Raw genomic sequence first — 27,750 nt, 5'->3', positions numbered from 1 at the left:
TATAACGTTGTGAGGCAGCATTCACCATCACCTCATTTTTATTGCTGTTAAAAGATCAGTACCTGGTGTGTCCACAGGAAACAGCAAGTTGAAGAGCAGAGTAAGGTATTAGGTTAAAATTGCTGTTGTCATAGGTCAAAAACGGTTGAATATTGGCAATTTTCTATGGCTCAACCTAACAGAACAGCCCACCGAAATATGGCATTTATTACTACTTGTGTCCCTTGATTTGTCCTATGCAAATTGAATATAGAATTCTTTTTTATAAAAATAATATTTCTTTCTGACCACTGTACATGTTGTGAAGCTTGCTTTGATGGCCATAGTATGTTTATTCCCAGTATAGATGCTTCAAAAATGTGTGTACAGTGAACTGCTGTCTTTAAGTTTACATGTAGCTGAAAGGGGCAGCAGAGATTTTATAGAAAACACACCCCAAAAAGCTATGACATTTATTTGGAAACAGTAGCATAGCTAACCATATGCTCATTTTCATATTCAGCTTGGAATGAGTACTGTTAAATCACTCTAAGAAATAACTTCACACTTTCTGAAGCAGTGATATTTATATATAGCATATTCATATGCCACATATTGTTTCCTGGCTTGTATTTTCAGTTTGTATTAGTAAAATTCAGTTGTATCTCTTTTTCACGGTTCTCTTAGGAATGAAAATTAATTTCGTATTTTTTTCCATATCGATCTACTACTAGTGCCTAAAGTATAGGGCCATGCCACAGTGAATCAAATTGATCTTATAACGAAACAAATACAGGGCCCCTTCTCCACTTTATCTTGATGTTTTGGCAAAAGTGGCCCTTCTTCACAAAACCTTTGGCTAGAGATTTAAGATAGTGGATCTCTTTATGTGTCAGGAGCACATCTGGTGATGGGATTCGTGATGAGGAATAGGGACTCCGTGGCAATCTGAAAGTGCAAAGCTCCATCTCACTTTGGTCTTGTTTTGGGTCTGTGTAACAAGAATTCCTATTCTATTATGTTGTGCTTTGGTTCTATAGGGCCAGTGCCAAGATCTAAGAAAGAGAAAACAGCTGGAGTTGCAGATACTTTCAGAACCTATTCAGGCATGGGAAGGAGAGAATATTAAAACCTTGGGAAACGTGCTGTTTATGTCACAAGTAATGATGCAATACGGAACGTCTGAGGTAAGATGTTTCAAATCTCAACGTCATTGCTTCCATCTTTCCTGCTTCTCTTCTTTGACTTGTCCTTTCGTCAAGGTCAAGTGCTTGAACATTCAAAGAAACTGAGCACCTCTTCTTTGCCCGGCACTCTGCTAGGTGCTGTGGGAGATAGGAGAGAATATGCGATAATCCCGGCCTTCGAGGAATGCCTTACAAAACAGATGGAAACTCAAGCTGCAACTAGCAAACAAACCCAAATAGTCAGCGTAGGTTGTGTGGTCTCCACAGTGGATTCCACGGAAAGCCTTATGGAGGTAGGACCTGAGGAGGAGGGCCAGGAAGAGAGATGGCAAGGATTTTGTAAGTTAGAGGCTGAAAGAACAGGAGCATGGCCTTTTGAGATGGAGAGAAACATCAGGTTTTGAGAACCCCGGGCATCAGGCAAGAGCTGTTCAGATCCACAAGGTAGGCAGCAGAGTCATAGAGAAACACGACGAAAGGGGTGATAACAATATTCACTCTGCCAACCACGTGTGTCAGTAAACTGGGGGGATGGGGCTAGGCACAGAAGGGACCAGCTGGGTTGCAAAGTGAGAAGCACCCCCCACGAAGGTGGTAGGGGAGAAAATGAAAGTGCAGGGGCAAATGAGCCCCGTTTAGGAGGGCAGGTTGAGAGGAAGCAGTGACCTGGGGGCCAGAGGAGACGATGGATGTTATCTTAGACCTGTTAACTTGCCTGTAACCATAGGTCTCCAGGTGGAAAGGTCTTGTAGGCAGCTGTTAAAACAGGAGAGAAATGTGAGTGGGAGTGAGAGGCAGAGATTCAGATGTCCCTGACAGATGTGCCCTCCTAGGAAGTAAATATCCGGAGAGAAGCACGGAGGGGTGAAGATGGATTATGTCTTTTAGGAAGGGGGCAGAGTAGGGGAGGAAGGTTGCTTATGTCACCTGGTATGATTTATCGAGTGTTAGAACTGCCTTCCCTGTCCCAAAACATCTTCCTATAGTCCCTGACAGGTCTCTGTCAGAGATTCATTACTTAGGGTTAATAAGCAATCTCATTTAAGATGCAGATACCCTGGGGAGGGTTAATGCGGTGGCCAGTCTAACTATTAGTCTTTCACACCTTTGGGATAAACCTCTGGGGTGAAGGGAGGAGGATCCAGGCCTGAAAGAGCTGACAAAGAGAACTGGGGAAGTGTGTTGTCATGGAAACTCCAGGAGGGGCTGTGGAAAGTGGTCAGCCTGCTGAGTGCCACTGAAGGTTCGAAGGTTCGGAGGTCAAGGAGTCTGGAGACCAAGAAGAAACCATTGGATTTCGCTAGAAGGCAGTTATTGATGACTTCGGGAGAGCAGTGGGGCTGCAGTTAGGGAGGAATCAATGGGGAGAAAAATGAAGACAGCAAGTAATTTGGCAATATAGTGTCAAGGACCAGGAGGTACTGGCAGACCTGGGAGATGTTGGACGTTGGGTTCCAGACACCTGCCATAAAGCAAACAGTGCAGTGAAGCGAGTCAAATGAAGTTTTTGGTCTCTCGGTGCATATAAAAGTAGTCTTTATGCTATACCATAGTTTATTAAGCGTACAATAGTGTTATGTCTAAAAACAGTTACGGACCTTAATCAAAAATACTTTATTGCTAAAAAATGCTAACCAGCATCAGGGCTTTCAGTGAGTCATAATCACTGATCACCATAACAAAAACAGTAATAGTGAAAAAGCTTGAAATGCGGCAAGAATTACCAAAACATGACAGAGACATGAAGTGAGCAAATACTGTTGGAAAAATGGCGCCTACGGACTCACTCCACACCGGGGCCCTACGAACCCTCAATGCGTAAAAACACGCACCCGTGAAACCCGATACGGGGAGGCTCAGTAAGGTGAGGCAGGCCGGTGTTACACAGAAGGAGCCACGGGATCCATGAAGGCCTGTTAGGACAGAAGCTGGCCATATGCTAACAAGCAGAAGAGAAGAAATTAGGTAAGTGGGCGAGGCTGCTGAAAGGACAGGGAAGAGACAGAGTGTCTGCAGAAGGAAGCCAAGCAAGAGAAAGACGTGAGAGGGTGCAAAGAACTTGCTAGAAGAGTGAGCCTCAAAGGATTGATTGCCTTTCTCAAGTGCAAGGAAGGAGATGGAGATAGGCATAAGGATCATTGTAGCTAACATGGCTGGATGTGTCAGCCAAACAGAAGTTTTTGCACCTACTAATCACATATCTGTGTAAGGAGTTCAGAGAAGCCCTCTTGTGTGAAGTTTCCTTTAGTGCCATTTTCAAAAAGTATTTACTTCTTCGTGTTATGTGGGAACAATAGCTACCTTGTTCTAAAATTTTAGTGATTGGGCAACCTGGGTGGCTCAGTGCTTTAGCGCTGCCTTCAGTCCAGGGCATGATCCTGGGGACCCAGGATCGAGTCTCATGTCAGGCTCCCTGCATGGAGCCTGCTTCTCCCTCTGCCTGTGTCTCTGCCTCTCTCTCTCTGTCTCTCATGAATAAATAAATAACATCTTTAAAAATTAAAAATAAATTAAAAATAAAATTTTAGTGATTAGTGATTTTATAATTAAGATTAAAATTAATTTTATGAATAGGATTTTAATATACATGCTAGAGCATAGTAAACTTCCTATTGCCCCAAAGCCCCTTCTGCTTTGCTCCTTTTCAAAGGAAAAATCATTTTCATTTTGTAAACCCAGAGACTTGTGCCTTGCCATTAACTGTGTGATGTCTCAGGTGTGCGTACCTGGGGAACCAGCATGGTTAATTTGTATCTAACTTATGTATATGAAGAAAAGGGATAAACCAGGGGTTTGTACTCCTATCAAAGCAAAATTCAACCAGTTTTGTGCTTTTAGGTTGGGTATCTGTTTTAAACGGTCACTTTTTGTGCTCTGTTGCCTTATACAAGCTCTGTGTTATACAACAGTGACTCCAGAAATTCTTAACAAATAAAATGTCCAATTTCTGTTCTCCACTTAACATTTTTTCATTTCACTTTAGGAGAAAGAGGAGCGGTACCTCATGCTGTTTTCAAGTGTCTTGATAATGTTATCTGCAAGTCCTCGGATGAGTGGCTTTATCTATCAGGTTAGTAGATTTCATATAAAGCAAATAGCAGGATCCAGAATGAAAACAGGTTTCCATCCAGATGCAATATTTCCACTCTGGCATTAAAAGCTCCAGCCAGAAAAGACAGAATGTTCTGACCCTTTGTTGTAATTAAACAGCTTATAACAGCAGATGTTCCTTAGATCAGAAACCTTTATATCACTGTAATGAGTTTATATTGAATATCCACTGCTCTGGTTATGAGCTAGGTTATGGATGTTCAAATAGAATTCTGAGTCTACAACCAGATAAATTAGCAGTCATATTTCACAGGCTCATATCATATCATTATTGCTGAGAAACTATAAAGCTGGGGCGGGGCTGCTCCTGTGACTGTCTGATTGCAGTCATATCACATGATTTGGGGTTCTGAGGTGCAAGTCATGAAACTCCTTAGGAAATTAAACTTCCTCTGTCTGCTCCCAAAATATGGAAGGCTAGTGAGTTACTGTCATCTGTTATAACTGGCTTAGTGATTACTAATTTTCATAAAATTGGAATTTTTTTGAATATTTACTTTGTTTACTGATTCTCCCCCAAATGTGTTAGAAAAAAGTAAGCTGTTTGTAAATCCCCACCGTATGGTTTAGGGCGTGTTAGCAAAACACAACCCACATTTCCCCCCTTGCTTTTTTGTCTAATTAAAATTAAAAGCAGGAAAACATATTATCTATTGACAGGCCAGAGAGATTTGTCTGGCCATAATTCAGCAGTGATTCCTGAGAGGGTCAGAAAAATCTGATAGACATAAGCAGGGATGCATATAAGCACAGAATTAATGGAAATGTTCTTTTTCCAATAGGGAAAAATACCAGTGGCGGGAATGGTGGTGACCAGATTAGATGAAATTGAAGGGAATGACAATACATTTGAAATCACAGGTAGGTAATTTTATTTTTTTCAAGTAGCTACTTGAAATCCTTTTTGGAGCAAAGTGGGATTTAAATAAATAAATGCTATTATTTTCTGCACTAAGTCTATGAGCAACAAGCTTTACCTGGGCACGGCAAGGTTTGTTCTCTTTCCCGGGATAATTAGCATCCAGTGAAAGAACAAAGTCTTTCAGTCATTCAAAAGCCTCAGCTTTGCCATTAGTTTCAATCTTTTCTTGCACAGGAGCCACTTGTTAGAACTAAAAAATAACAAAACAGGCTGATGTAAATGAACAAATTGAGCAAAATACCAGGCCTGACCTTTGTGGCCTGTGGTCCCTTTTGCCAGGCCTGTGTAATTTCCATGTGGCGGTTTTCCTTTTTTTACTGACATGGCACAGTGGCTAGTACTGGGACTATGGCCCCAGGCCTCCCCCCTTCTTCCCCAGTAGGGAGCCTAGCTTGGCTGTTGGCCTTGTTTCAACTTGAATATTGGGTAAAGCAGGACAGCATTCTCATTGTAGGCTGTGAACTAGATGGGCTTTGTGCTTACACTTTTGCACTGTGAGTTTGTTTAAAGTGAAGTTTTAGACTACTTTCCTCAGATTCTGTAAGCAGTAGAAGTCAAGGACAGTTTTAAAAGTCAGGCACAGAAAAAAAAATCAGACACAGATATTTCTTTCCTTGCTTCATTACCTATTCCTGACATAGAAGTTTCCATAGGGTCATGGGGTGACCCCTCCTGATAACAGACACCCAATTCTTAGTTGCGTCAGGTCTGTTTATGAATGAGGTGCGTTCAAGCTTCTCCTTGCCTCTTATTTCCAAATGCTCACCATCGGGCGATGCAGGTAACATGGTCGACAGAATTGTGATCCACTGCAACAATAGCCAGGACTTCCAGGAGTGGCTGGAGCAGCTGTGCAGACTGATCAGGGGCCCTGCCTCTTGCAGTTCCTTATCCAAAACATCATCGTCATCTTGCAGCACTCATTCTGTAAGTAGTCCACTTGTGCGGCTTGGGGACTGATGAGTCTCTCATCAGACCTGCCTGCAGAGAACTTTCAAGAAGCAGTTAGCATGCCCTCAGTCTTTGGGTCTTCTATATTTGTAGGTTTTGAAGTACAGTAAAACCTCATTAATTCTGATTTCTTGCTGTGGAGGGAGGCCCATCCAAATTAATAAAACATTTTACCGAGGGATGTGCACTTTTGTTTGACAATTCTAAGCAACTCCCCCTGACTGCCAGCAAAGTTTTTCTCATCACGAGTCCTGCTAAGACATTTCAGTGATAAACAAGATTCATGTGAATTGTCAACCATTAGTCTCATGTGAATTGTGTGCTGAGTCAAAACACAGAGTTTACCTTCGTAAATCCTTAAGTGCCCTCATGGAATCTCATTTATGCTACTGCATTCACTAGGTCAGCTTTAAGGGTAAACTCTCAGCGTTGCCTTCTTCCAGGTTATCATGAATTTGGAATTCCTAGAATCGGAATCGTTGAGATTTTACTGTATGTGCTGAGTGAGAGCGCAGATTGTTGTGTTGTCTGTTAACACTCAAATGGGCAATGCCAAAACCCCAGTCTTAAGTAGTGTGCATTGTGGTGGGAAGAACAAGGGCTTTGGCATCAGATCTGAGTTCAAATCTTGGCTTGTTCAATTGCCAGCTAGCTACTTTGCTTTGCTAAGGTTCGTCTTAAGTCATTCTGCCAAAATAACCTATTTCGGCACCTAGTAGAGTGCCCAACGCATGACTGAATGCAGTCAATGTTGACTCAGCTTTCCTGCTTCCTAAAGGAAAGCCCCCCCTGACTTGAGTGACATTCCCAAAGAGAGAGGGAAGACAGGATCATAGGATGTTGAGTCAATTTTGTGCTGTTCCTTAGAGACCCCATAATCTGAACTGGAAAGTGCCAGTTCCCAAACTGGAGAATTTTGTTTTCCCACCTCTCCTTTTCTATGGCTGGCTTTGCTGATCCAATGACACTGTCGCTGTTCTCTCGCCGTGTGGCACAAGGTCGGGTTCAGACGGCAGATTGCCAACATCTCATCAGACATTTTCCCAGTCTTTTAGCTCTACTGGACAGCCCCGAGGACCCCTGGAACCTCCTCAGATTATAAAACCGTGGAGTTTAAGTTGTCTACGACCCGCACCTCCACTTAGACCATCAGCAGCACTAGGTTATAAAGAGGTAATTTTGCTACATGTGGTATAAAATGCTTCTGACAAGCTAATTTCATAGCTCGTTACAAAGAGTTCTGTGGGAATGTGCTAGAACTTATGCTAGGTGATACATGTCAATCAATTATGAATTGTTAGACTCAGGGGTTTTGTTTGTTGCTTAATTTCCCTTTTTCCCATGGTCCCCGCACAAATACTTAGCAAACATCCACAGAGTTTCTGTGCACTGCCTGAGTTCCCTGGCCCCCTCCTGAAGTGCCTCTGGCTCACCTGATTGTATACTTTGGTAATAATGTCCACACATCTCAAACAAGAGCCACTTCATTTGACTTGAATTTCCGACCAAGAAGACCCAATTCTGCATTTTGGACCATTTTGATCTATTAAGCCAAACCAGGAAAGTCTTATGGGACCAAGCCGTGAGTCTGAATTTTGAGGGTCTAGACTTTTTGCTGCAGTTGAGAAGGGAAAAGAATTTAATGAAAAGAACATCTTTTCCACAGAGGCTTCTAAGCGACAACCCTAGAAGACATAGGATAAATTTGGGTAGCGGGGGGACTTTGAGGTTCTTTCTATTTTTTCCTGAAAGTCGCAGTCAGGAAATGTCAGTCACTAGCTTCTAGGACTATATGGACTGTTACTTTTTCCATCCAGTGTTTTTTGGGTTGGTTTTTTTCCCCTAAGCTGTTTCTCATCATTTCAGCTTTCAGTAAAGAGCCTCATTTATTCGGAACTGTTCTTTACCCAGATCTTACCAAGTGAAAGTTTAAGTCCATGACGGTTATGAGGTACATCTTAGAATTAGAGGTAAAGACAGCATATCAAACGTGTGCTTTGACATGTGATACAGATTTAGCTCCATTTCAAGTTGATCTTGATTTCAAACACCATGCTGCTGTTTCCATTAATTGTTGCCTTCGACTCCACATGCAGTAAAAAATAGAACAAACTTTGGGCACTGGAGGACTTTTTTGATCATTTCAAAAAAAATGATACGGGCACAACAGGAGAAATAATGTTTGAGCTGAATCCTTATCATGTACCTCTGTTCAGAATTGGGCCAGGAAACAGTCCCACAGGTTTGCTTTGGAAATCGACCAGTGATACCCGCAAGCATCCAGTTTTCTTCTCTGATTACGTAAAGCAGGAGTGCCACTGCATAGTTATCTGGGTCCCCTTTTTAACGATGGATATTTTAGAATTGTCAGTTACTAAGTTCAAATGAAGGTGAGCCTTGAAGGGTAAAGTTTACTTAATCCTTCACAGAACTAATCCATTAAAACTAAGGCATGATCGTGTTGTTTCTGCTGGGAGAAGAGAGTTATTAATATATTCTTACTGCATCATAGTGTGTATTTCGGTTATTTTCAGTATTTGTTATTCTGCATAGAACTGTATTTCTTGGGCTTTTGCATGATGCTATTGCATCTGAGACTAATGTGGGAAACATAATGATATTCCTTCTGTGTAATTGATGATAACACTAACATTTCAAATGTTGTTTTAGAATTATTGATAAATGGATTTGATCATTATAACCATCGACCTCTCATGCTCATCTTCTCTTTCTTTACATATTCACTTTAGAGGATGTCTTATATCTTGAAGGTAAGGGTAGAACAATATCTTTGGCTTATGGTGACGTCATAATGCTGTGCTGTAACCTTTGATGAATGAAGCTTTCCTTTATGCCTGTTGTGTCCCTTGTTCTAATTGGTGGCTAGAGTATGAAGATGCAATTCTGACATGTAAGTATTTGCTTCAAAAAATCAGGCTCTTATGAAACACATGTGAAACTGTAGTCTTAGATGCCTTAAAAATGCCTGTTTTCCTTGTGTTTTTTTAAATTGCTCCTTTTCCTGTTATTTTTGTCCCTCGTGAGTTTTCCATGTCTGTCTGTTCTCAAGTCTAAGTGGGTCACTGTGGTTAAATGGAAGAAATTAAATTCTTTGTTCCATATATTTTAAGGTACTAGTTATTATCCATACATCACTTATATACACATGGGAGATTGGGATAAGAATGGTCACTAGGGTCTAAGATTCTAATCTGTTTACTTGGGTACCTGTTCACGGGCTCTGGTTATTCATACGGCAAAAGCAAATTCAAGAATCCATGGCTCTTTTATCTACTAATTTAAAATACACTTTATATATGTATTTTTAAGCTTGGGTCTACACCCATTACTCCTAACCCCAAGTTATTTATTCAGAGATCCCTCATTTTGCTCTTCTCTCTGACTTCAGGGAAACTATTTGGTCCCTCTGCCTTAATTTTTCCATCTGAAAAATGGAAATTAATATTCTTTCCGGGACTGTTGCTAAGGAAAATGTATTTAAACCGCTTTGAAACTCTTTGAAAAGCAGTATATACTACAATTGTTGTTTAATTCCCTTAACACTGTATCAGTGAAGACCATCAACTAAGTTAGGAATACGGGTATTTCCCTAGGATCGACACCCACTACTTTCTTTGCAGATGGCACCCATCCCTATGGCAATTGAAGAGACAATGTCATTGCCTCTGTTTTATGTGATCTTTTAGAATTTACTGGAGCCATTTTTATTGTGTACATTATTAAATTTTGATGCATTCTTGAGACTGTTAAAGTAAGGGAGAGTCACGCAGTTTAAGTTCGTTTGCTCTTTTTAATTTGTTTTTTTGGGGATAATTCTAATTCATAAAGAAACCTCTATCCTTACAGGAGTCTAGTAAAAGCCCCAAAACAATGAAGAAGTTTCTTCATAAAAGAAAGACGGAAAGAAAGCCATCTGAGGAGGAATATGTGATTCGGAAAAGTATGTGTCTTGCACTTTTTTGACAGTTGGTTATGGATGAGCTATCAGAAGAATTTTGTTGAAAGCAGATGATTAGAGCCATTTGTTCCCCGTTATCACCTGTTACACAAAGAAAAATGCCATTCTAGGGCTGGTCACTTCTAAGCTTTTTGAATGAGCTGCCTGCTTCTGCACTTCATGTGATCTGAGGCAGACACCATTGTATGATCTTGGCATAGAATATTTTACCCCACCTGGGTGAGAACCACTAAAGGGCCTCATTTGCTACAGATTCATTTCTTTCCCTCAGTTTCTCATACACAAGATGTTTTCCCTACTGAGATAGACGAAACAGACCTGAAGGCTGAAATCCTTCTGGAAGTTTAATGCTCAGTGACATTTCCAGTTAGCTAAGCAGTCACCCTGCTGCCATGTAGAAATGGCTTGATTCTGAGGCGGGCTACAGAGTCCTTTGGCCAGTGCATATGTCCGTATTTGCCTCTATGACTGGGACCGAGGTACTCTGGGAGACACATGAAGGAGTGAGTGGTACATCCCAAAAGGGTCGCAGAATTGTGTGTCTCAGGCAAAAGTAATCTGTAGAAGTCTTTACTGGACTCCAGCTTCTGCATCGCCCAGCCCACCCCTTGGTGCATGCATCATCCCTCGAGCGGGGTTCCGCCTCCCAGTCATTTCAAGAAAGAGTTGGAGGGGAAGGGAGAATCAATGACTCTGCTGGCTGATTGGGAAAAACCGGGTGAGGTCTATGGGGGAAAGCTTCCTAGAGAAGGGATGCCTTGCAATTTGGAGGGGAGGCAGGCTGTGGTGTATGTTGGGTGAGAACTGAGGCTAGCGCCGAGCCTGGTGCTGTCATCATGGCCCCTAGCAGTCTAGTAAAAGCCTCCAAATGATGTAGAAGTTTCTTCAGAAAAGAAAAATTGAAAGAAAGCTGCCGCTGCTGGCAAAGGCTTTCCGGTCAGGGAAACCAGTCCCCAGCAACTGAGTACATGGCATCATTTTGAGGGTCCAGAGGTGGATCTCTGTCTGCAAAGTCATTATTAATTAAATCCAATAGGTACGGCTGCTCTGGAAGAGGATGCTCAGATCCTTAAAGTGATTGAAGCCTACTGCACCAGCGCGAATTTTCAACAAGGCCATGGCTCAAGTAGGTTCCCCCCCAAACCACTTTCTCTAATGAATGCTGTTTCTTTTTGACTGCTCAGCACCTCTTTGAAAAAGAGCAAAGCAACCCAGATGGGTTGCAGGGTGTGGAAAGCAGGTGACCTGGTGCAGAACTGCATCTTTCCGATAAGGTGCTTTTAGCTGCCAGGCGGTTTGTTTACCACTCTTTCTTTTCACTCAGAGAGAAAGAGAGACGCAAGAGTAAAAAAGTTGGAGGTGATAGAAATGAAAAAAAGAAGTCTTTTTTTTTAAAAAAGTCCTTCTCCTTTGAAGTATACAGATACCTTTGCCAGCACTAGTTAGGAATTAAAGAGCCCAGAAGAGTTCCTGTGTCTGTGAACTGATGGTAATCTCTTCTCATAGGCAGATTTGGAAAGGAAGTTACAATACTATCTTTGATCAGCTGCATTTTTAAGCGAACAGTGCTCCACCCAGCTTGAGTTTCAAAGTTGCTCTGAAAATCTGGAAATGTAGCTGCTTAGCAGGGGCTGTTTGGAATGTCTGCAGTTTTCAGGGAGTGATCAGGAAGGGTGTTCCCCACTCACTCCAACACCTTTCAGGCTATAGAACTGAAAGCGAGATGAGGTTTTCTGATTGATCCTTGAGCTTCTCAAAAAACTGGGTCGCATCAGTCCTGTCTTGTCTTGCATGATTATAGACATTCAGGAGACCTCTGTGAGGTGTTTGCATCCACACAAGAAGTGAGTTCTCCATAATGCTCCATTTTGGACAGCTGCTGTCCATCACTCGAGTTGGAGGTGGGGATCACTTGGGTGCTTCCAAAGGAACTTGTCCCTAACTAAGGCTGGCATGAGGAAAACATTTGATGTCAAACTTGACACATTTGGCCGTGAAGAGAGGTCTGTCACACCCTCTGCTTCACAGATAGATCCTGGTGGTGGCTTTGGACATGCCCAGCTCTGTGAACAAGTTTCAAGGAGGCAGGAAAGGACAGCGAAAGCAGTTTGGGGCATGAAAGCTAGGAAAGAGAGGGGGACAGGGAGACACCAGAAGAAGCCTCCCTCGTACAAAACGTGACCTCATCTGCTCCCCAACCCTGCTCTCTTCACATTCACGGCATCCGCAGATCTGTAGGAGGCACAGGCAGGTGTTCTGGCCTAAAGAGCCACGTTTCCGCCCCTCCTACCTAGCCTGTCCCCGACACGTGGCAGGTTGTCTAGCATCGTGGTGACCTTCCATCCTCTGTCCCTCTTCAGCTGGAAGTCCTGTTTCCTAGGACCTCGCTGCTGTTATTTCCTGCTGCATTTAACCAGTGAGTCAGCCAGTCTGCTGTCTAATTATTAAGCACCTACAGAGTACTGGGCCCAGGAAGGCAAAGCCACTGCCACCTGAGCAAAGATGAGACAGTGAGCGCACACAACTTGAAGGCTCAGGGAGACTTAAGATTAAGGCCTTGAGCTCCAGGAGGAAGGATCCAGAAGTGAGGGGGAGGTTAGAGATGCAGGAGAGCTGTTTGGTCCAGTCCCTTGTCTGTTCTGTCACCTCTTCCATCCCCAGAGCCTGGAGACTGTCTGAGCAGAGCCATGAGGATGTCCACACCTTTGTGCTGGTGTGACGACCCCCAAACCCCTCTCCACCCTTGACCCAAATGAACTTGACTGATAAAGTGCTTCCACCCTGGCCAAAATCCAATTGATGTAGTTGTCTGTTTTCTCATGTCAGCAAATGTTGAATGGCTGCTCTCTGGGTGCAAAGCAGCAACATGCCATCAGCAGAGACCCCTCAGTGACGTTAGTAGAAGGGACCAACACCTAGAATAGTCTCTGCTAACTCTCCCCTCTCGTCCCTCTTGCAACCCTTGTTTGTAGGTGCTCGCAAAGATTCACTTCCACAAGTCTTACTCCCTGAGGAAGAGAAACTCATCATTGAAGAAACCAGGAGCAATGGCCAGACTATCATTGAAGAAAAGTGAGTAGAGTGGGCTACCTTTTCTGATTTGTCTGGGGACTGGAAATAAGGTTCCAGAAAGGCAATGCATCTCTTGCAAAGCCCACACTGAAGGACAGTCCCTCCTTCTCCAGGAATATAGTTGGGAGGTGCAGGAGGGCTGCCCCCACAATGAGGGGAAGGCAGAGGGCCTGGAACTCTGTGTGTGGTGGCTGCCCCTGGGGCTAGCTCCCCCATACAGTAAAGTGCTTCAGGGTATGCAAGAATCGCACTCTAGATGGGTTTAGATGGTGCTTGGGAAGGCCACAGCACCAATTTCCTTGCCCAGAGGGATGCTTCTCACACTTACTGAATCAAACACTGGACTTTCACATACTTGGCCTATTTAGCATCCTACAGAAACCCAGTGAATTAAGCATTACTTTCATCAATTCTATTGAAGTTGAGGTTCAGGGAAATGATGTTCCTGGTCTACCTTTGCACACTAATGAGGGTGACCTAATGGGGAAAAATCAGGTTAAGTACCTATGGGCTCATAAAATAAACACAAAGTAGCCAAATAATTCATTTGTTTAAACTTGAGTCATTTCTGAAGTCAGGCCTAAATTTGCATAGTACAGCATATTTCAAAGTGCTTGACATCGTCAATGTATTTTTCCATCTGGTATACGAAGTGATGTGGCAAAATGGTAAAGTGCTTGGGCTCAAGAGAACAGTCCTGGTTCAAGCCCAAATTCAGCATCGTGTTAGCCGTGTGACCTGGGGCCAGCCTCTTTACTGTTCTGTGCCTCCATTTCCCCATCTGTAAATAAGTATGATAGTAATACTTTAAGGTTTGTTGTGAAGTTAAATGGAATCATAAGTATAAAGGCTGGCACATAGTAATCACTCAATAAATGATAACAGTTGTAATAAGGATTGTTATTATAGAGAGCTATATTAATCCCCACAACAACTTTGTGAAGTTTGTGGGGAATGTGGTATTATCCCACATTATTTTGTATGCGAAGAAAGTAAGGCAAGGAGAGGAGAAAGAACCTGGTTACCCAAGGCCGGAGGATGGTAAGTGGTAGGGTCAGACCTGGAACCCAGATCTCTAGAATTCTTGTCCAGGGAGAGAGCCATCTGGGAATTAACTGTTCCATGACTCAGGCAGGGCATTTTATCCTCTTTTGGAACAGATGAGACCTTCCAGAAAGAATGCCCCTGACTTTGTGTCATATAGGGTCACGTAGGGTCACAGAGGTGAGAGCAGCAATGCCATAGCACAGGATAAGCAGGGCCTCATGACACCCCTCATTATATGTTATGTGATGTTCACTCCTGCTCTTAAGAAAGTCAAAACCTTGCGATGAGCTCTAGTCTCTTTTTTTGTAAATCCCCCAAGCTGGGAAGTAAGTGGCCAAGGAGGAGGGCACTATAGTAAAGGTGTAACGACATGGCATTCGAATGAGCATGTGGGCTGGTGGTGGTTTGCCCATAAAAATAGAGACCACAGGGGCCATTCGTAGCAGTATCTTTCCCAACCAGCTAGAAAGGCCAATGTTTTTCAGGATCTGTATTTCTTGAAAGCGGCTTTTATGGTTAAGTTTTATGTGACAGTGTTTCAGTGCCAGCTATGAATCTCTGAACTTTATGTTCTAGGAGTCTGGTTGATACTGTGTATGCCTTGAAGGATGAGGTCAAAGAACTGAAACAGGTAATGAAATATATAACTGATTTTCTTGGGTCATATAATAGGAACAAGGTGGTGAGGTGGGGATTTTTCTTATTTCTACAGGGTGAGTTCTGTTGATTTTGCCATGTAGTGTTGGGTTTAAATTTCTTAGGCTTGCTCCTATACCCATTTAGTGGTTTACAATAGGTTCCCAATACTTAGTTAAACTTTCATGTTCTCTGACATTTGTAAACAGAATTTTAGAAAAGATAAGTCATCCACGAGTGTGTAAGTATAAAGAGAACCATAAATCTTGATTTGCGGGCTCCTCTGAAGATGTGATCCAGTACTCCATGATGCACACTCTTCCTGGTGTTTGGGGACTGGCTGCACCTGGTGACGGGGTAAAGGATGGACTGGAGAGGGAGAACAGAGGCTAGAAGACCTCTTGGGAGGTTATCCATCACAAAACTCAGGGTGAGACACAATGGAGTTCTGAACTGAGGCAGTGCCATTGAGGCTGCAGAGAAGGAAAACAAATGTAAAGGAAGGCACATCGTAGAGTTAGAGCCTATGGAAAATTGATGCCGTGATGTTGGGATTGAGAGGGAGAGCCAGAGATTGAAGATGAGGCTTCTTACATGGATATCTACTTGGATAGGGCAGTGCCCTTCACGAACTCAGGAACCACAGGAGGAAAAGAAGTTTGGGGTGACAGAGGAGAGACTGAGTTCACTCTAGGATATGAGTCTGAAGTGCTTGTAAATATCAACTCGACACTAGGGACTGTGGACCTGGTGCTCGTGAGATGAGATGAGGTCAAGTGTCAGAGGGATTAGGGAGGCCCCTGAGTTGAGCTGAAGAAGAGACACTAGATGAAAAGAGAGCTGAGTTGGAAGAGGGCCTGGGCCAATACTGTACAGGACGCTTAGACTGCAAGCAAGAAGACTGCAAAGGCTCGGCCAGAGAAAGGTAGGAGAATCAGGGGGCTGCCTTGTCCTAAAAGCTGAAGGAGAGGAGTCTGAGGAAGGAAAGTGTAGTCAGTGGTGAAAGCTGCCAAGAGGAGGAACAGGAGGAGCCCTGGGAAGGGGCCACGTAGTTTGGGAATTAATGAGTCTTTTCTCATCGTAGGAAAATAAAAGAATGAAGCAATGCCTGGAAGAAGAATTGAAATCAAGAAGGGACCTAGAAAAGCTGGTCCGGAGGCTGTTGAAGCAAACTGATGAGTGTATTCGGGCTGAATCCAGTAGCAAGACCTCCATTCTTCCATAACTATCACTGTGCAGCTGGGCAGACGTGCCTTCGGGGCATCTCGAAATGTCCAGATGAATGATTTGTTTGCTCACTTCCTTGGCTTTTATTTTGTATCTGAGTCAGTCCTCTCTCCCCCCTTCCATTCCCCTGCTCTTGCTCTTGCTTTCTTTCTCTGTCTGTTTGCTTGAGTGTTTGTTGTTGTTTGGTTATTGGTTGGTTGTTTTCTTTCTGACAGGGGTAAAAGTGAAAGTGGTGGTGGAAGTCTCTCCAGAGTCTTTTCCATTCAATAAGAAAAGGAAAACTAGTATAGGCAAATGACTTAAATGGTCTTCAGATGGCCTTCAATTCATAGTGCCTCTTCAACCAGCCATTTCCCCTCCTCGCCCCGCCCCATCACTCTTTTGGGCTGGATGCCATGTCAAAGTGGCTGGCCATGGCTTAGTAAATGTGAACTTGACTTTTTCTCTCATGCTTTCTTGTATCTGGAAGCCCCTCTGTACCCAATTTAAGGAAGACAAAGCTCCTTGAGCTATGACTAGGGTAGGGTGATTGGAAGACTAGCACATTTGCCCAGTGACCCAGCCACCCTCCCTGGACTATCATGTGCCACCCCTCAATGCACACTTTTTTAAAAAAATTACTGCCCTGTGTTGTCTATAAGGCCAAGAAAACAGTAGCACCCTTATTCCTTTTGTGTGCGTTTACATTTTAACTCTATGGGGCAGAAGCTCTGGTCATCCATGCCAATACCAGATCCATTAGCAAATTGCACTAGACAATCTTCCCCTTCAGCAGCAGAGTTGATCATCCCTCCCCAGTGCATGATAGATTTCCCCCACAACCTTCTGCCTCGTATGTAAGTTTTATATTTCCCCAGTGCTTTTAGCCAACCATATGAAGCGATGTGTAAACTAGTATGTGTGTGCTTCGCTTCCTTTTTGAAAATATAGACTGTGAGCAGTTGCTTCATCTACACTGCATATTCAACTTGTGACTTCTCATCCTTCAAAACAATCTGCATTGAGGAGCTATCATGCCCTAGTAGACTGCTTTAATTCACTTTATTGCTCTACCAGGTATGCAGTGAGAAGCTGTAATATTCCTCAGCCTTGAAGCATTATTTGCAGAAATGTGCTCTTGGTCCAGTTTGTATATCCAGAAAGAATGGACACCTCTAGTGGTTGTGTGCTGGTTGCTAGTGAAGCTCAGGATTTGGAACTGGTTTACTAAAGTGGCTCATTAAATCCAACAATCACCTTTGTAAGTGTCTCAACAATTAGAACTGTGGTAAACCAGGTTTAGAAGGAGGGTCACAGAAGAGCAGAACTCATGCAAATTCAGCACAACTGAAAGTCAGCACAGTGCAACCCACCCCTCTCTCTCCCCAAGACAGGTGCAACTGGGCAGGTGGGGAAGATCACTGGAAAGAGAGGCAGAGGGCCAATGGTCTGGTCAAGGTAGTCTTCCAGATACATTTGGCGGGTGCCTATAAATGTGGGTTTTGCAAATGTTATTAAGAAAGCACACTTGAAGCTCGAATCCCCCAGCTTGCTAAGCTCTTTTTCTTTCTCATACTGGGGTGGGGGGGCGTCTCAAGTTCCCATAGCTACACGGTACAGGGCTGTTGACTACTTGCTGCACAGCAGAAATGACACCATCCACAGGAAAGGGACTCTACCTGCAGTCCGCCATCAGCCAACCACATGCAGCCATCTTTGGAAGCTGAAGAGTGAAGATTTCTAGAAATGGCCGTCATTCTGTTTTTAAGCCCAGAAGCTTAGCTGTGCCATCCTTCACCTAAAAATTAACAACAACCACAAAGATCTGAGCATCTGCCCTGTCTGTGGTTAATCAATGGCTTACAGTAAATGTGCACATTATATCCATAGGGAACATTTTTGTGATTACAAAATACTTTAGTAGATAAGGTACAGGATTGCTTATAATACTGAAAGGTCTTTATTTTAAAGTAAAGTGTACATATGCATGTTTTTGGAACTTGACCTTCTGAGGAGAGGCCCTCGGTACTCTGGGTAGTGAAGCTCGTGCAGAGTGTGGTGTCTGCGCTCACACAGTAAGCAGTAATATAAAGGAAATGAAGCCATGTTAACCTGAGAGCAGTGTCTTCATAGTTGTGTTGTTTACATACTCTATAAGTGGGTTCCTCTTACTCTGTAATTAAACTGCTGCCCTTAGAGGCTTTTTAGTTCCTCTTCCATCATGTTCCTTCTTACACAAGCTCAAATTTTCTAACTTGTTTTTATTTTGAAGACTTTTAAAATGGACGTTTTCAATAAATAAGAATAACAGTGCTTTATAAACTAAGTCCTGTGTTTTCTTTTCTTTTTCTTTCTTTTTCTTCCTTTTTTTCTCTAACCAGTGTGCAGAAGGATTTTTCATGCTATGGCAGCTTCCTCCCCCATTTACTCATTAGGCGTCCGCTCTCCAGCTGTCTTCCACCTGTTTCAGTCTGGGCAGGTGAGATCTGCTCCCTGCTTTACAGAGATAATACGGGCCTTCCTTAACTTCTCCACCCCTCTCCTTCCATCCTCAACCTATGAACTGTACACTATTTTCCATCCTGTATCAGGATTTTGTCAACCACTTGAAGCCTACATTTTGACTGCAGTTGGAATGCTGGTGTCAGCAGTCAAAATAAAAATATTTGCTCCACCTCGAGACAGGTGTGCTGTAGGTATCTGTTGCTACTCAGCTTCCCTTCCTACCCCTTTTGTGTTTCTCCCTGGAAGCCTAAAAAAACAAAACAAAAGGCCTATCTCAGACTCCGTTGCAGCTAGGGTTCTCTATACAATGTGGGTTCTGACGTATTTTCAGTTCTGCCAATGAGATGCCTTTGCATGATGTTTGGAAGGTTTACGTGAGGCAGAGGCCATCTTCCTGGGGCTTGGCAGCTGGTGGGCACTCATGGCTTTGTGCTTGGGAGATTGTTGTGGCAGTGGTGGGGGTGGAACAGGAGTAGAAGCTTCCTGGACCAAATTTGGATCACAACTACAGTACAATGACCTTGAAGCCATTAGTCCAACAGAAGCCCCCTGACTTCCTCTCCTGTAGCCAGTGATTTTTTAGGCACCAAGTATTACCTTTCTGCTTAGGATGCCTTTGGAAGCTATGTCTCCTACTCTGAAGCAGTAGATCCAATATCACACCTCCCATGTTCTGGGCTCTATCCTAAGTGTTTTATATGGTTGAGCTCACAAAACATTTGCACCCACTGTATGAAGTACTGGTTATCCCCATCTTAAAAAGGAACAGAGGCACAGGTGTTGAACAAGATGCTAGTATGTGTGGAGCTGGGATTCCAAACCTTGGTCCGTCTGCCTCTGGGATGCATGCTCTTTCTACCATGCTTTCACTTCTATACTTGGAGCCTACTAAATAGGCTTCTTCCTCAGCGACCTACTCTCATGAAATCGCTAATGAGCTCTTAATTGAAAAATCCAGGGAACACTTTTCAATTCTTCCCTTGACATCTCCACATAATTTGACCCTCACCTCCTTGATAAATCTCTCCTTCCTTGGCTTTCATTATCCCAACTTTTCTGGCATTCATTCAATCTTTCTGACCACCCCTGTCTTCTTTGCTGGCTTTGCCTCCTTTGTCTGTCCCTTGAACATTTGATATCCGCGACACTTCTTCTCTTCCTTTTTATAGCCTCTTTCTGGAGAACCTCATCTATTCCTAAAACCTCATTGATGAAAATGCAAGTGACCCCCATGTCCGTGTTTTTCCATCCCAATCTTTCTCCTGAGCTCCAGACCCATGGATACAGCTACTTCCTGCAGTCTCAACTTGGTTGTCCTACAGCACCTTGAACTCAACATGTCCGAAATAGGACTCCTCATTTTTATTCCCAGATCAGCTCCTCCAATGTTTCCCATCCCGGTGAACAGCACCCCTGGCCACTTAGTTGCCTATCAGGAAAATGGGCATTATCATCTGCTCCATCCTCTCTCTCAACCCTGTGTAAATTTATACATTAACCCTTTATAAGTCTAGCTATCCACTCTTACCATTTTTAACTCTGTTGTATCATCTGAATTCCTCTCCATCCTCCTGACCATCACCTGTTTTTGGCGCTTATCATCTCTCCCTTAGACTAATGCATCTCCTTGCCTCTTGTGTCACCTTCTCTAGTCAATCCTCTTTGGTTCCCATGGCATGGTTACCTAAGAGATCGATGTCATTCATCTGTTTAAAAAATTAGTCTCTTGCTACTCCTCACCACACAGTAAAATTTAATTTCCATGAATTTCTCTTAAGTCCTATAATATGCCTTTTGCCCTGCCGAATACACCTATCCCTTTCCCATTCCTGTCCATCAAGCAAATTCTTTCCTTTCCATTTAGAATCAGCTTACATATCTATGTGAACTCATGATCTCTAAAACACGTATATATATGTGTGTGTCTCTGCATGTGTATGTGTACATTTATATGTATGTACTTTATATGTTTGTATGTATTAGGATTGCCAGATAAAATACAAGATGCTCAGTTAAGTTTGAATTTCAGCTGGGGCACCTGGCTGGCTTGGTCGGTAGAGCAAGCAACTCTTGATCTTGGGGTCTTAAGTTCAAACCCCATGTTGAGTATAGAGTTACTTTTAAAAATTGAATTTCAGCTGTGCAACAAATAATGTTTTGGTACAGATCATGTCTCATATATTGCATGGGATATATTTCTACTAAGTTTTTCAATGTTTACCTGAAATTCAAATATAACTGGGTATCCAGAATTTTTATTTGCTAACTCTGATAGCTTTTGTGTGTGTATAAATATATTTATAGTTATTAGTATATATTTATATATGTTATACTCCATATATACATATAATATGAAGTATAATATGTTATACTCCATATATATATATATTTATATATATATATTTACACTTCCTAGGAGCAGTGACACCCTCATAGCAAGAAATACAATTAGTACCCAGAATTTGGTTTCTAAACACTTAAACTCTGTGCTGAAAGGAACCGGAGCTCCTTGGCAAAATGGCTGATTCTATAGCTGAAGCAGGGAAGGTACAAGATGAGGCCAGAACATCTTCTTGTGCCAGAAAGTAAAATAATACTAAAAAAAGGAACCTGATAGATACCATTTCAAGGACACAGGGGCTAACCCAAAGAGGCTCCTACTAGCCAAAAAAGGGTAAGTTTGAGCACCAAAATAAGGACAGTGATGAGTTTGAAAACAGTGAACAACGTAGGAATCTATGAGTCCATACTGATAAGTAAGTGGGCAGAAAGGGAAAAGCTCTTGCTCACAGGACCACATTGAGTGTTGATGGTAAATGTGGAAGGAAGGCCAGAGTTGGAAAAAATCATTTTGCAAGCATCATACTATAGACTGATTCAGGCAAAAATGACTATCAGATGCTAAATAGAGGGGGAAATGTTAACAAGATCCTTGCGTGGTCTTGAAGTGTTTCCCCTAAGACTGCTCACTTAGTTACAAAGGGGAAAATGGTAACTATGGAGTACAGAGACTGGACGACATCTTCCTTCACTGAGTGATCAAAATTCACATCAGTGACGACAGACAGATGGCCAGCATGTGCTTCCAGATGGGATCCACTGAGAACACAACATCACGAATGTGGTTTGCCATCTAGGAAAGCATAACTGGGATTTAACCCTGAGGAAACTTCAGACAAATTCAGAAAAGGAACATTCTTTTTTTTTTTCTTTTTAAAGGGGAGAGACTGTTAGTATTTTAGGCAAAAATGTCAAAGTCATTAAATACAAAGAAAGGCTGTGGCAATGTTCCAGATTAAAAGCAACTAAAGAGACATGACAGCTGAGTTTAATACCTGACCCCAGACTGGTTCCTGTACTGGAAGGGCAAAGTGATAGCAAAGATATTATTGTATAACTTAACTGAATTAGAAGACAAATGGCAAATCAGTATCAATGTTGAATTTATGGAAGTTGATAAATGTACAGTTGGCCTTTGAATAATCTAAGGGTAAGAGTGCCGACCCCCCCGCACACACACAGTCAAAAATCCACGTAAAGTTTTGACCTCCCCCACACTAAACTAATGGCCTACTGTTGACTGGAAGCCTTACTGATAACATACAGTCAACATATATTTTGTATGTTCTATGCATTATATGCTGTATTCTTACAATAAAGTAAGCCAAAGAAAAGAAAACGTTTTTAAGAAAATCTTAAGGAAGAGCATTTATAGTACTTTATTTATTGAAAAAAATCCAGGGATCCCTGGGTGGCGCAGCGGTTTGGCGCCTGCCTTTGGCCCAGGGCGTGATCCTGGAGACCCGGGATCGAGTCCCACATCGGGCTCCCGGTGCATGGAGCCTGCTTCTCCCTCTGCCTGTGTCTCTGCCTGTCTCTCTCTCTCTCTCTGTATGTCTATCATAAATAAATAAAAATTAAAAAAAAATTGTTGAAAAAAATCCAAACCTGTGTTATTTGGGGCTCACCTATGCTGTGGTTATAAAGAACATCTTTATTATCAGCAAATACATATTTAGGGGTGAGACCATGATGTATACAACCTCACGTGGTTCCAAAAAAAGATACACTGTTATTTATACTATTATTTTTCAACTTCTCTGTAACTTTGAAATAATTTCTTAAAAAAAAAAGTGAGCTCACATCTTGCCTCTTTGGGGAATCCAGACTCCCAACAGCCTTTTTCCTGCCATTGCACTGCACTTCATCTACTGGGGTCTTCTCCCACACTAAATGTTAAGTACTTGAAGAGAAGAGATTGATTCCTTTAATCTGTGTAAATTCAGGGCCTGGTATAGGGTCAAGCCCACAGTACCTACTCAATAAATATTTGTTGAACAAGCAAACGTTCCAAATAATTTGAATGGGAAAACTGAAAATTTGCCTTAGTGTCTATAGCATAGGCCAACTGGGGGTCCAAGTTTTCTGTGTCCTTGTAGCCTGCATGGTCTGCTCTGTGACCAGCCTCCTGGCCACCTTCTCGCAACATGCCCCTCAGGCCACCTGAGCCACACAGGATGCTACGGAGCCGGCCACTTTGGAAAGCATGCCAGAGGGCAGTTTCTGCCAAATGAGCACTGGGCCTCTTCCTAAACTGGGCTTCCACATGAGCTCTGCGGCCGTACACCAAGACTGTTACCCACATGAGGCCCTCTGTGAGCAGACACCTGCCCCCTGCTGTGCTTCTGCGTGTTCTGCTCTCTTCCTCCGGGGCTCCTTCCCTCCCCGAAACACCCTTTAAGACTCAGTCTGTGCCACCACTCCCAGAAAGCCTTTCCTGACTCCTACTTTCCCCTGCATGTCTAAGTTGTAAGTCCTTTGCATGTATCACCTGTAACACTGGTCCCTAACTCCTGCTGCAGCATTAACTCCAGGCTTTAAATGTTTGTACACCTGTTATGTAGAAGGCTGTAAGCTACTTGAGGGCAGGCACGGCATCACATTTATTTCATGTTTAGCACAGGATGTATAACGTCAATCAGTGTTGGATGGGTGGGTGGATGGATTAAAAAAACCTTGTAACAAGAAATGTGAATCAAATCTGAGTTCAAGGTTGCATGTTGAACTTCAAAGAGGTTTACAGCAGAGAAGTAGAACAGATAGTAGAGTTTGTGACAAAAAAAAAATCATTGGACTTTAAGTGGGGTTATGTTAGCAGGGAAATGGGAAAGATAATTCAGTGTAACTCCAGTAGTGGGCAATGGGAAACCTCCTCCTGGAGCCTGGGAGTCTATATGTTGTTTTCCTTTAACTGGGGTGCCCTATAGCAACGGCTTACTAGGGCACACTGTTTGCCTTTTTCAGACATTTGCTTCCTACCAAGTAACAGAGTAATATTTTGTACTTTCTTCATTTTCTCTTTATCTGGAGATCAGAATTATTGGTCATTTTAAGCATTCATTTCCCCTAACCCTTAGTTGGAATGTAAAAGTAATATGTTTATAAAAATGGGATGAACTTAGATAATTTATGATCAAAATATTATAGGTAGATCAGAAATACACTCAAGTTCCCATCACTGATTAGAACAACTTTGAAAGTGTTCAAATGAAGTTTGGGGCAACTTCATGTACTATTTTGCAAACTATTATGAACCATATAATGAAAATAGATGATTTAATTTTTAAAGATTTTATTTTGAAGTTATCTCCACGCGCAATGTGGGGCTCAAACTCATGACCTCGAGCTCAAGTGTCACACACTCCACTGACAGCCGACCAGGCATCCCAGGAAAATAGATTATTTATTTTTATCTACAGTATAATTCCCATTCTCTACTCCCTGAGTACAGTTTTATCATATACATGTTGATATAAAATATTTTTACAGCATAGCAAATTTATGCTTTAATCAACACACAATTATTTCATGAACTAGTTAACCAAGTTACAAGCAGGGGCATTTACTCATTTGCTATTTTATTCATGCAATAAATCAAGGGCCAATTCTATGGCAGGTCCTGTAGCAGGCACTGGAGGCACCACGAGCAGGTGAATGGGACAAAATCTTGGTCCTCAAAAGGCTCACAGCACAGTAAGGGAAGGGAATGGATGTTCCAAGAAGATCAAACAACATCCCAGGTCTCAAGGCGGGAGAGCATGTGTAGCCTTGCTTAGCAGAACTGAGGGTTGGAATGTAAGCCATTGAGAGGGATGTTGGCAGGAGATGATGAAGCAGGGGAGTGGAGAAATCAGACTTATTTTAGAATTCACTTTGGCTTTGCAAGGAGAATGAATGAGAGGGAGAGAGATGACGGTAGTGTGGACTAGGATAGCACCAGTAGAGATAGAAAGAAGTAGATTCATTTAAGGACTATTTAAGGAATAGGGGTGATGTGTTTATGCTGGTACAGTTGGACACAGGAGTGAGGACAATGAGAAGTCAAGCCAGGCTTGGGAAGCAGGGTAGATGAGGCTGCCATTCACTGAAATGGGAAATACTGAAAGTAGAGGGGGAATGATCAAGAGTTCCATTTCGTTGCATTGGGTTTGATGGCCTGAGCTCAGCGTCAGGAGAGGCAGGCAGTTGGGGACAAACTCCAGGGAGCGGGTCAGGACTAAAGTTTGGCATGAAGGTGGTGGTTGAACCCAGGGGCTGGTGGGGCAGGGGAGACAGCCCGCTGTGGGCATGTAGGACTGGAAGAGAAGAGGGTGAAGGATGGGACTGGGGTTCTCAGGAAGGACAAGGGGACTTCATGAGGAAGTAGTCTGATTGGTTGAAGGCAGTTGGCTAGGTGAGGCTGATGCTCAGGGGAAAGTTCTGTACGGGACCTATAGGAGGTGTCTTTTAGTGAGCAGTAGGAAGCATGAGAGCAGAAGAAATACACTAGAAAATGGAGTTTTTGTATCTCTAGCATTCCTTCTGATAGAAGATATTGTTTGCAACTTGGTTGCCAGAGGCAGACATAATTGGGAGATATGATAACCAAAGAAGAAGGTAGGGCCAAGTGTAGGGCAATGTTTAATTTTTTTTAAATTTATTTATGACAGTCACAGCGAGAGAGAGAGAGGCAGAGACACAGGCAGAGGGAGAAGCAGGCTCCATGCTTCACCGGGAGCCTGACGTGGGACTCGATCCTGGGTCTCCAGGATCGCGCCCTGGGCCAAAGACCGGCGCTAAACCACTGCGCCACCCAGGGATCCCTAGGGCAATGTTTAGATTAGAGGGTGCAAGTATATGAAGACTATAAAAGTTCTGTCCAGGCTGGATGTGGATTCCCTTTGCAGGAACCCTTAAAGGGCTGATGCCGCTTGGCCACCGCTGCCCCCACATCTCACCCGAGCAAGCTGGGCAAGTACGGCCGTCCCTCGGAGTGGGCCCTCAGCTACTGCGAGGGAGGGGAAGTTATGACCTGTGGATTCTCTTCTCTCTGGACTGGGTCAGGCCCTCTTCTCAGGTGGACCTGGGGTCCTGACCTTCCTTAGGGAGCCCCCTACCTATGAGGATGCCGTGACACTGTCTCCTTGTGGCCATGGCTGCTGCCCCGCTTCCTTCAAACGTCCTGTGCAGAGGACAAGGCCGTAGAAGGATCTTTCTTCGGAGGACAAGACAGCAGTGTAGACATATCTGTGAGTCCCTGAATCAACAAATGTCCCCTCTGCCCAGACCAAAGTTCTCTCATTGAAGACAGTATGCAGCCAGGTGAGTTCAAGCAGCACGATTTCAGCCCTGTGTTGGAAGTTCATGCTGAAACATCTTCAAAGTCTCTCAGCCCAGAAGGGGCTGTGTGGTCCACAGGAAGGGCAGGGGCAGTGGGCAGAGCAGACTCCTCCCCACCCCCGCATTCCCCCCTTCCTATTTCTACAGTAATATATTTCTGCTTGAACCTATGGTGTTTGCCTTAAGCAACACTCTACCAGTATAGAGGAACCAGCCATTCTGAGTTTTTTCCATTTCCCGGTCCCTCTATTGGAGGTGACCAAGAATAGGTCTGCTGGTTTTGGTGGAAGAACAGAGGACCAATACTCCCCAGTTCGTCCCAGCTCCATTTCTTCTCACCCCCGAGGTAGAACCACCCAGACAGCTATTAAAAAGGGAAGCAAGTGCTTCTCATTGAAGGCCCTCCCTCCAGCCCCACCTAGCTGCGATGAATCAAGAAGGAAGAGGCGCTATTTAATCCCCTGCAGCCTTTCCAGAGCAGGCAAGATCCAGACTGCTCTTCCCCAAGGAGCTTCACGTCATCCATCAAATCCTAACACAGGCTGTCAGGGAGGGTGCTGTCGCCAAGGTACTTGGTGGTGCAAGGAGCTTGAGAACCAAGTTTAGGAACACATCACAAAAGTTGGGAAGAATCCCTCCGAACGATCCCTCCTCCTCCACCCCCCCTCAATCTGCCCCGGGGGCTTTAGGTGCTAGATAACAACAATAATGTTAAGGGCGCTTTATTATTCAAAAAATAAATAACAAGATAATCACAAGTTCACTCTGGAAACAATGGAGACTGCAGGTAGGTAGGAGAGATTTCCTTTAAATACAGTCATTTCAGGAGGAGGAGTGGGCAGCCTCTGCTCTCTCCTCCCGCCTACACTGGTGGAGACACGACAGGGTTGAAATAAGATAACCGATTAGCAACATTGCCTGACTGTGTGTGTGGGGGGGGCGGAGGAGGGAGAGAATGAGTGTCAGGGTGGCTGGTGGGGGCAGGGTTTTCCAGTTCTCCGCGCCATCAGACTTTCTGGAGCCTGTCCCCTCCATCGGGGCCCCGGGGACCCCGGGTCAACCGTAACTGACTGTGAGCTGAGGCTCCCTGTTGCCCTTCAGCATCTTCGCGGGGAAATCGAGTACATTCTCCAGTGAAAGATACTGCATGCAAAGAAACAAAACGAAACTGGACTAATTATCTGCCGTTTACTCAGGATTAAATCTGCGCATAATAGTCTCGTCTTTTTCATGGGACTCTCTGGATGTCTGCATCAGTGGGGCGGCTGCTTCCAGAATATCAACTCTTACGGACCGGGGCCTGTTGGGGCTGCCCCCGCCCTGTCATTCCCTTCTTGCAGCCCTCCACGCCTGGGGGTGTATAATAAATAGTTCTCCACGAGGAGGATCCTAGGGTTATAAATAGGCAGTTCAACAGGGGTGGTGGTCTTAACTGCTCGGCCGTATTACGAAGACCACCAACAGGAGCTCAGCCGCAGCCTGTGAGGGGCCAGCGC

General features: G+C 43.6%; 1 protein-coding gene across 4 annotated transcripts in view; it reads left to right on the top strand.

The window, feature by feature from the left end:
* The window catches only part of ARHGEF6 (Rac/Cdc42 guanine nucleotide exchange factor 6), a 101,773-nt gene extending 83,003 nt beyond the window's left edge, over positions 1-18,770 (top strand). For 2 of the 4 annotated variants that reach the window (XM_055338514.1, XM_055338516.1), the window contains 11 exons: positions 1,020-1,166; positions 4,150-4,236; positions 5,060-5,138; positions 5,981-6,126; positions 7,186-7,323; positions 8,901-8,921; positions 10,018-10,111; positions 11,166-11,255; positions 13,102-13,201; positions 14,825-14,879; positions 15,969-18,770. In XM_055338514.1, coding sequence (XP_055194489.1) covers positions 1,020-1,166; positions 4,150-4,236; positions 5,060-5,138; positions 5,981-6,126; positions 7,186-7,323; positions 8,901-8,921; positions 10,018-10,111; positions 11,166-11,255; positions 13,102-13,201; positions 14,825-14,879; positions 15,969-16,109 — 1,098 coding nt within the window. In that variant the 3' untranslated portion in view covers positions 16,110-18,770. The remainder of the gene's footprint in view (positions 1-1,019; positions 1,167-4,149; positions 4,237-5,059; positions 5,139-5,980; positions 6,127-7,185; positions 7,324-8,900; positions 8,922-10,017; positions 10,112-11,165; positions 11,256-13,101; positions 13,202-14,824; positions 14,880-15,968) is intronic. The other 2 variants (XM_055338513.1, XM_055338515.1) reach the window with 2 other exon arrangements.
* The last annotated feature ends 8,980 nt before the right edge of the window (positions 18,771-27,750 follow it).

Source organism: Nyctereutes procyonoides, unplaced genomic scaffold, assembly GCF_905146905.1.
Source record: "Nyctereutes procyonoides isolate TBG_1078 unplaced genomic scaffold, NYPRO_anot_genome, whole genome shotgun sequence".
Taxonomy (NCBI): domain Eukaryota; kingdom Metazoa; phylum Chordata; class Mammalia; order Carnivora; family Canidae; genus Nyctereutes; species Nyctereutes procyonoides.
The sequence above is the reverse complement of the archived record's forward strand: the minus strand, read 5'-3'. Positions and strand labels throughout refer to the sequence as shown.